The sequence below is a fragment of the Hyperoodon ampullatus genome (assembly GCF_949752795.1).
Source record: "Hyperoodon ampullatus genome assembly, chromosome: X".
In the NCBI taxonomy this organism is placed as follows: domain Eukaryota; kingdom Metazoa; phylum Chordata; class Mammalia; order Artiodactyla; family Ziphiidae; genus Hyperoodon; species Hyperoodon ampullatus.
Genome location: NC_136913.1, coordinates 66,164,600 through 66,174,707, shown reverse-complemented (window position 1 = coordinate 66,174,707; position 10,108 = coordinate 66,164,600). Strand labels below are relative to the sequence as shown.

At 36.8% G+C, this 10,108-nt stretch overlaps 1 protein-coding gene across 1 annotated transcript; it reads right to left on the bottom strand.

The window, feature by feature from the left end:
• Positions 1–1,506: 1,506 nt before the first annotated feature.
• LPAR4 (lysophosphatidic acid receptor 4) lies at positions 1,507–2,619 on the bottom strand (the record flags this gene model as incomplete). The annotated part of the gene is made up of 1 exon (XM_079727735.1): positions 1,507–2,619. One exon carries the CDS (start codon positions 2,617–2,619, stop codon positions 1,507–1,509), a length of 1,113 nt encoding a protein of 370 aa, XP_079583861.1.
• Between the last annotated feature and the right edge of the window lie 7,489 nt (positions 2,620–10,108).

Sequence of the window (10,108 nt, the reverse complement as noted above, 5' to 3'; positions counted from 1 at the left end):
TGCCAGTTTAGCAGCTTCCTAGCTGCATTTTAATCCAAAGCATCATATGAAAGTTATAGTATTTTGTAAGTTTTAAAAATGCTCAGAAAAAAAGTTCTAAGTTTTTTTGTGTGTGTGTTTTTTGTTGTTGTTTTCTAAGGGGTTGTTTTATTTTATTTTTATTTTTTCCAATTAGGTCCTGACCTGGGCACAAATGTAGATTTCCACCTGTATTGTACTCTGAAATTTTTTACAAATAATACAATATTTTTAAATTTACATATACTCAAAAAATAAATAAAATATTAATGCAAGTGTTAGGACTTTTTGTTGTTTTTATTGTTTTGTAGTTTTTCTGTTTTTTGTTTGTTTGTTTGTTTGTATTGGTTTAGTTTGGTTTATGTATTTTTTTTCAATATGCTCCCAACCTGGGCACAAATTCAGCAGCTCTCTGGCTACACTGTGCTCCAAAATTAATATGAAAGAATAAGTAATTTAAAGTTACAGATCTCTACTCCCTCCCCCCAAAAATGATTAATGCAAGTTTTAAAAAACTTTTTTTCTTTTATGGTTTTTTTTGTTATTCTTTTGTTTCTTTTTTTTTTTTTTTCAATTTGCTCCTGACCTGGGCACAAATGCAGCAGCTTTCTGGTTGCACTGTGCTCCAAAATTTCATATAGAAAATATTTATAAAAACCGGTCTCTGAAAAGAAGGATAATTGGAAATTCTTAGAAAAACTGTTGATGTCTCTTAGTTTTTTATGAACATTTGTTGCTTTATGTGATTTTCCATTTTGCCCTGTTTCGGGCACATATTTAGCAGCTTTCTGGATCTGAAGTTTCATATGAGAAATTTAATGTAGTGTAGAAAAAGGAAAATGTTTTTAAAAACTGACACTGCTGATGACTGCAAATATGTAAATCCAGTTAATCTTTTGTTTCTTCCCAGCCATATTCATGCAAACAAAATTTATGTTTCTGCTTTCAATATATATACAACAAATGTTGCTAGCTCTCTTAAATTTGATACTTTTTATTAATAATGTTAAGCTAAAATATGTTAGTGTGCTAAAATAAACTCAATGACAATTCAAAAAGAAAAAAAAGACTAGCATATATCAGTAGTAACACAAAAGGTTGTTTTTTAAAAAAATAATAATCCCTGAATTTGTCCTATATTTATAGGCCCAACCTAATTACCAAATATTATTGGAGTGGAAATATCTTTTTGAAAGTTTTTAAGTAACCATATCACTAAAGTCAAGGCTACTGTCCACTTATATAATGTGGTACAATGAATTTCCAACCCAGCAGAAGAGTTTGGCAATAACTTTTTGTTGTTGTAATTAGACCTGACCTATAATTATTGAACAAAACAGCATATGTACAATAAACATTCAAATAAATGTATCTGACTGTATTCAGTACATTATTCTCAATATCATTAGCTTGAAATATTTTCTCTTATTCATAGCATAGGAAAATCATAGAAGAAACCATATCTGGACCTAAAGAGAGTTCTCATACCTAGAAGGTGGATTCTAGCATTAATTCACCACCATTATGTGTTGTTTGATCACTAACTTCCTCTTGAATAGCTGGAAGGGAAGGCTTTGTGGTCAGAGGTGTTTCAGTCTTAAACAGAGACTCCATCCTGATATGGGTATTGATGTAGAAGGACTTCTGAAAGGACTCAAGGGTGAAGTAATAGATGAAAGGGTCAAAGCAACAGTTCAGAGTTGCAAGGCACAAGGTGATTGGGTACATAATCTTTGCAAATCTTTCCAACAAGCAATTGGTAATGGCTTGGGAGCGCACTAGGGCATACAGGAAGAGGACGGAGTTATAGGGTACGAAGCATACCACAAAGACTGCCATATGCACTGTGATCATCTTCAGCACTTTTTTCTTATTGGTCCCAATTTGAGACAGTGTAGCAGGCTTACGGAGGGTTTTTAGCACCACAGAAGAGCAAGAGACATTCAATATCAAAGGAATGATAAAACCAACAACTTCAATAAATATTGTTATCTTGGACAGATAAGTCTTCCATACACGTTTGGAGAAGCCCTCAAAGCAGGTGGTGGTTGCATTGTTGACATTAGTGGTGGAGAATAAAGAGGCTGAAATACCACCACTGAGGACTAGGATCCAGACTCCAGCACACACAATGGCAGAATTCCTCCTGGTCCTAATGGTACGAGATCGGAAGGGATAGACAATGGCCAGGAAACGATCCACGCTAATACAAGTAAGGAATAGCATGCTCCCATAGATGTTGGTTAGAAATGCAGTCCCAGAGATCTTGCAGAGGGTGTCACCAAAAGGCCAGTGGCGGTTGAAATTGTAAAATATTTTGAAAGGTAGAGTGCAGACAAAGAGCAAATCAGAGAGGGCCAGATTTGTGATGAAAACAGCCGTCTCACTTCTCATTTTCATGCGGAAGCAGAAGACAAACAGAGAGGCACTGTTGGTTATCAGACCCAGGATGAATACAACACTGTAGACAGCACCATTCAGATTATACTTGAAGGAATCATCAACAATGCAAGTATTATTGGCAGTAGCATTGCCCAACCTGGGTCTGAGGCTTGAATTTAAATCTTGGAATTGGAAGTCAATGAATCTTCTGTCACCCATGGATTTTTTTCAGGAGGCCTGCTGGCTGCAGGGTTCAGCACTCTGAGACTAAGGACTGGTAGGAAATGTTTTCCTCCTATGGGAGACAAGATGGAACCAGTCATCAAATCTACCTTCCATCCACGATTTCTGTGGAGTAAAAGATATTCTGTCTACCCAGACTGGAAATAACATGCACATTCAATTCAGTTTAACAAATACCTTTTGAGTACCTACCATATGTTAAAAGGTACTACAAGAGTATGTTGCAGGAGTAGGAGAGATCACACTCGAGACAGTAAGTGCAATACTGTAGCACTGCAATGCACAGGAATAAGGTATTTGTTTTTTGGGAGCCCAAGGCCAGTAGGGGTGGGGTGGGGGCTGGGGGGGGACTCTGATGGTTAAAACAATGTTAATACTTTGAAATTTGTATGACTTTTTAACTTTCAAAAGCATGTTTTATTTGATTCCTACAAGTACACCATAAGGCAGGCAAGGCAGGAATTTATCACCATGTTACAGAAGCAGAAACTGATGCTTATGTAATTTAGAATTACAATAATGTCAGAAATGGAAGAACATGTAAATGATACAGTCAGAACCAGAATTCAGGTGTTTTTTAAAAAAATCCTAACTAAAGGATTATCAAACTATTCTAAATTATCAATACATTGTCTACTTTCCAGTATTACTAAACTTCATTGTCTGAGTATTAGCTCTATTGCACAAGAGTACAGGTGGATATGGGACCTCCAGGACAACCTCTTTAAAAAGTTATGAGTAAACTCCTGAATTAAAATGTTGATTCACCTTTTCTTCCAAAATATAAGTTTAGAGAGCAGGGATCCCTCAGTATATTAAAGTTCTGGCTAAAACTTTTTTCACTATACTACATTGCCTTTATAGAGAGATATTTCAAATGACAATCTCAATGTTTCCCTCTTTCAGACTATGGTCCCTTTCCAAGCTTCTTTCATTCCAGACCCTAAGCCTCGGGTATTTTCCTACTCCCTCTCCCACTGCCCATTCCATCAGTTACTATCATGCCTTCAGCTCTTAAAATGGCCCTGGTCAATAAAGCCTTTTCTGGCTGAATACAAATGAAATATGAAAGGTAGATTTGAGGTGAACAACCATCCCCCTGTATATTTCCAATCTGTCCAGTTACATGCCCTCTGCCTGCCACCACTTGTATACGTGGCTGTCACTGAATAATCATCTTTGTTGGGTATCTGAACCATCATTGTTCAAAGGTGCATATAGAAATCTTACTCTTAGGTCAACAGCTGCCATTGGAGGACTGTCTTCTGAATGCTCTATAATACACTATGAACAAGTTGCAGCTGAATGAATTGTTTTCAGTGAGGAAGATATGGAATAAAAGTGGTCTTTGTTCTTAACATATCCAGTAATGGGTTTTCATATGATTATATTTTAAAATGCAAAAACCATTTCTCTGAAGTGATTCTTCCTTATGTCACTCTTTCCTTCCACCTCCCAGGGAACAGGTCAAAGGGCCTCTGTATCAGAGAAGGGAGTGTCAGGGGGAACCTGCCATAGATATAGAGGCCTGAAGTCACTTCAACCAGTGTTTGGTCTGAGGGGAAAAAAACTGGTTTGAGAAAAAAAAATCACTCACTGCAGTGCCCAGAACAAGAGCTGAACTTGGAGAATATAGGGTGCAAAGCAAAGGGTTGGCATTTTTAATAGCTAAAGTTTTAAAGTTAAAATTGGAAGTGTGCTGTTCCTGATTTCTCATTCAACAAAGCTTTATGGAGTGCCTCCCCTGAGCCTAACACTGCTCTAAGATCATATTCCTTCTTGGCCATTTCATCTCACAGGCCCAGCTCAACTTTTGCCAGAAGTAACCTTGGTATATGAAAACAGGCTATAGTAGGAACCTTGACAAAGTAAGGTCCAGGAGGAAAAAAAAAACAGAGAAGGAAGAAATAAAAATAGATTGGGAGAGCAGAAGAGAAGATGGCAAAGAAAGTAGCAGAGAAGGAAAACTGAAGAATTGAGAGAAAAGGGAGAAGAAAAGACAAAAAAAAAGAAGACATTTCCCGAGAGAGGTCAGTGCTTCCATCTAATTTGTATTAAGGGCTTGGAGGGTACTCTCAATTTATAATTCCTCCAATTCTACCCTCTCTACCTTGCTTCATCTCACTTCTTCCAATTTTCTCAGAAAGAACAGTACACAGTGACCAAGGGGGTGGCAGAAGAAAAAGAGTGACAAACTTCTCAACTGCTTAAACCACATTATATACTATTTTACACCGCCACACGCTACCCATTAGGCTGGAAGTCATTTTTTTTTCCATTGGTGAAAGAAATCAAGATAGTCAAAAATATCCTTCTAACATAGTCACACAATCTAAAGAAATTACGGGAATGCAAAACCCCTAACATTAAAGCCAAGCTTCATTCACTGTGATCTGCTTGCACCCGCCTTCTACAAAAGATACTGCTAATAAGCTTATTTTATTTGAAAAATGCTTTCATAATAGAAGTCTTTTCACATTTGCTCAGACTCCCTCCAGTCTGCCCACTGGTGACACTTTTACACAGTATACTTCTAGCTCACTGGCTATGTATTATTTTGTACTTCCCAAGATGGCATGTTTCAAATAGGTGAGCTTTACTCCCCAGTTTTCTATTCAGTTTTATATCTCCCAGAACATATACACTATACCCACAGCAGGCAGTCTGCAAAAGCCTGGCACTTCTGCTTTGCTGCTTTGAGTAACCAAATCCTGTGGGAGGGAAAGGACCACAGACAAGAAAGCATTACAGTCTCAATCCTGAAGAGAGAGCATGGGAAAACTGTCACTAAGGCCCTATTCATAGCTTTCCCTTGCTCAAACACACAACCCCTTTGCTGTCTAGCAGCGAGGGTGTGGTGCTGGGATTTAACACAGCACTGTAAGCAAGGAGTTCTATTTCTGATTCAGACACTGGTTCACTCTGTAACTTGGCTATACTGTTTCTCTTCCCTGTATAAACATTACCTCTGAGCCTCACAGCTGAGGCTAGGAAGATTCAACAGGGCTTGTGAGTAGCTTTATGAGCTTGACCAGCATTCAGCCCAACCTAACCACAAAGAAACATTACAGGAGTTTTTTCCTTCTCCTTCCTCTGGCACAACTGGACACCTATGTCTCTGTCTTTCTTGGTATGTTGAACTTCATATTAGCAACACATCTTTCTCCTAACACCATGTATACCCTTTACTTTAGAAATCCCCCCTTGAGTTTCAACCTTAACTACACAATTTTGTCATAATGGGACAATCCAGGAGTGTGTCCCAAAAGGAATATCTCCCACTGAGCTATGGTTAAAAAAAATCAGAGAGGCATTTGGCTCTTAAACTAATTCTGAAGGAGAATCAGTGAAAAAGAGAAACAAGGTCTCTTTTCTGACTGGCTTCCTTTCTTTTGACTGAAATAAACAGTGTTTTTTAACCACTGGATTTTCCTAAATGGCTAACATATTGCACACTGAATGGAGGCAAAGGGCTAACACTTGAGCTTCAGATAAGATGAAGAAGAAAAAATATAGGCTGACACAGTTAATTACATCTTTCACTGCAAGTAGCATTAGACTATTATCTTGTGAAGACCTTTACAGCCAATTATTCTAACAATTAATCACCTAGGGGTTCAGAGTGCTGATTGCATGTATTTTCAGTGACAATGGACAGGAAGCAGGTCACCTGGAGGTTGACCAAAGAGAAATCTAACCCTCGCTGAATTTTTAACTTTGACCTACACATATGGAGCCAGTTTGGGCAGTTCATAGTAGTGTTCACAATGTTTTTCCCTTATAAAAAATTTCTAATCGTGATGAAATATACCATGTTTGCAGTCTTTTGGGCTCCTGGAGGAAGTAGAGTTAGCCCTTTTGCCCTATAAAGATGAACACCTAAATCACTTCACTAAGTGCTAAATTTTCAGGTGATACATTGGAAACAAAGCTCTAATTTCTGGCATATGCCCAGTAGCCCAGAAAGGCTGGCTTGCTTTTGTTCCCTACAGAAGACAATCCAGAACTCAGGGAGACAAGGCCTTGAAGGCAGAGTATACTTAAATTTTCTTGCTTTGCTCCCTTTTTAATGAGCTTGGGTCAGATCAGAGTGCTTCTGATCCCCAGAGCATTTCCTCTTTCTACTGGTTGAAGTTTAGGAACACTGACACAATAGTTTTCGGAGGAAGCTGAAACCTATTGTGTCCTTCTATAAATATCTAGCAGTGAAGCAAACTAAAAAATACAAAAATGTTGCAAAAATACAGATTAAAACCATCCTGCTGGAGTAATAGTGAATATGTCTAGACTGCTGCTCCTCAGATGAGTGGCTGCTAACAGAGAAGACTCCTTAAGGAAATCTTCTCGGCCAAGTCACAATCACAGATCACAATCATTCACATGGTTCCAACTGATGTTCCTATGCATTGGTTACTGTTTCGTAATAGTTTTCAAAACACAACCTAGCCTTATAAAATTACATATGGAGGAAACCATAGGTAAATGTTTCACTCTAGAATTGAGCTGGGAAATTGATCTATATCAGGTCTCATCTCAAACAAGCCTCTCTCTGTGTCAAATGTTTAGACTGGCAAGATCGTTTATTTTATTTTTTTGTCCTCATTTATTTTTATGCAACAAATATCCTTTTGAAAAAGGCTTTCTATGTTAAATTTGGTTCACACTAAGATTAGTATGGCTGTTTCTTCCCCCTACTTTATTTGAAAAGAGCAGGAAATTGACACAGGCCCTAATCTGAGCAGTTCCTATCCCCAGTGTTTAACTTAATTATTTTCACCAAAAAATATTCCAGTTTCTCACTAACCCTTCACTTGATAACACAGTCTAATTTTTGGAAAATAATGTGGTTTAGTGCTCAATATGATGGGACCAAAGTTTGTATCAACCCTACTAAAGTAGAATTTTCCCTAGCAGTAAGTTATAGAGTAAGACAACTGTAGACAAATTGCTCAACCTAATCTAATGAAATTGTCTAGAGTCTTCAGACTTAATATCTCATCTCAGCAGAATCCCCAGACCTTTTGGGGAAAAAAATTAGGTATTCCTAAAAGAGCCCATTTCCAAATCCTGTGAGGCTCATAAATTCCAGCTAGGAATCTGGCTTTATTTCACATAGTTGAACAGATAAATTAGTTATCAATTTGCATACCAATCCATCTGATATACTTGGATACTGATCCTGATAATATGAACAAAAGACATGTCTCCCACTGCTAAAGGCATATACCAGTGGCAGAGAAGGTTTAAACTAAAGAATCAATACTCTTTTACACCAAACCTGCCTGGATTATAATAAACAATTACAACTCTTCCATTCATTCTGGATTTTTGGATCATATAACCTAAAATAAATTGGAAGCACTGGTTAGAAAAAACGTTGGAGAATAAAATTAAGAATTTTAGATAAAGTTATTACCAGGACAGTGGTACTCACCACATTAGTTCAAACCAAATTCTGGAACCAATTTTATCCAAGACTTGGGTGATCAATGAACTTTCTGGAGGTACTGTGGTTAGAGGTTTCCTCCAATGGATGCTGTGAAATAGAATTAGTCACAATAGTGTGCCATGGAGAGAGCTTTTCAATAAAATGTATACCAAAATCATAAGGTAAAGAAATATATTACATGATATAAATCAGAGTAAATGAGAGTTAACATATTTTAAAATGGTATCTAAGTGCTTTGGATTTCATTATTACAGAGTTGCAGATAATATTTTATTTTCAAAGCTTGTTACTGCTATGTCATATTTTGTTAGTTATATTGACACACATAAAATCCATGAGTTTATGTAACTTATAATCACTTAAAGATAACTAGTGACAAACGGCATAAAAATACTTCTTCCACTTTATAAGGTAATACATTACATTAAAAATAACTGAACAAAGATTTATTTGGCCTGAAGTTGTATTGGTTCTTTGTGTTTTTTTTCTGTTTTATTTTCTTTTCTTTTTCCCTGGCAACAACTGTTACTATTGGGCAGGAGCCTTGATAGGAGAAGAGGAAAGAAGACTGGAACAACAGGTAGAGACCTTACTAACTTGTCTCTAACCCCCCCAACCCAGCTGGATTTCTTTCTTCCCTGAACTATAGTGATATGAGCAAGTCTTCATTTACTGGGTGTTAGCACACTGACAATCACTGCTGCCTCTACTAGGATGTTCTAGGTCAACCTAATATAGCATGTCTGTAACATCTTCAAATCACAATTCTACCCAGAATACTTGTATAGAGCCAGAAATACTCTGCAATGGAATTCATACAGGTAGCAACTGAATTTGAACCCTACTCACTTACTGCCTGTAAAGTAGAACCATCTGCTAGTGGCAAACTTACACTATCATCACATCTCACCCTCTTCTGAAGGTGGCCTAAACAAAGCAGACTGCTATGCTTCAACTCTCCTGAAATAATTTTTCTCTAATCTAAGGGAATCAAAACTTAAAAAATAAAATCATTAGATAATTTAAAATATATTTGAGATCACCTTAACATTAAGGAGAATTGATTTTCACACTCCTCCAGAGAGCAGTATTCCTGGAATGAAATTAATATTATTTTACTGGTTTATCGTAAAGAAAGACAGAAGCATTAACATTTCTTTCTTTTATGGCTTTCACAATTGATACAGATTATAAAGAAAACTTCTTTTTGTTTAGAATCAAAGCAAACCAGGAAGTTCAAATGCCCAGAAATTTTCATATTTGGTGTTAATTCAATATAGCCACATCCAGGCACATCACTAGCTAACTCTGTGAGACCAAGTCATAGTCCCTTTCTGTACCTCAGTTTCTCTTCTCCTTCCATCTTTGCCTTGATTAATAGCAGCCTTCAACTCATGTTATGGCAGTGTGGCCTCACTGGCTGTTCCCTCCTGTCAGTGTTTTTACCTGCTCCCATTTGTCACTGCAAAAAAAAAATTTTAAGCCCTCGAAGTCTGAGATAAGGGGAATTAATTTTTATTAGACTCAATGAAATTATTGCTAGATTTATTTTTTAATTGATGTATAATTTACATATAACATTATATTAGTTTCAAGTGTATAACATAATGATTCAATCGATATTTGTATATATTGTGAAATGATCATCACAGTAAGTCTAGTCAACATCCATCACCATATGTAGTTTAGATTTTAGTATCAGAAGTAAATATTATTAATTATTGTCAGAAGCTAAGGATCACAGATTAAGCTGCCATTTATATCGTAAAGTCTCCCTAATATCCTCATTTTGCTCATCCTCTGTCCTTATGCCCATATCAGCTCTAATTGTCTAGGTCTTAATCCTTGACCTTCTCTACCTGTTCCCCAGTCACCTCTCTCCTCAAAATATAAGGTTATTGAAATACTTCAGAACATAACTATAGAGAATCAGTAAACTACTTATCCCATGCCTTGCTCTAATGACTTACTCTACTTATCTACTAAAAGTGAGGATTGATTCCCAATGGTAGCTAA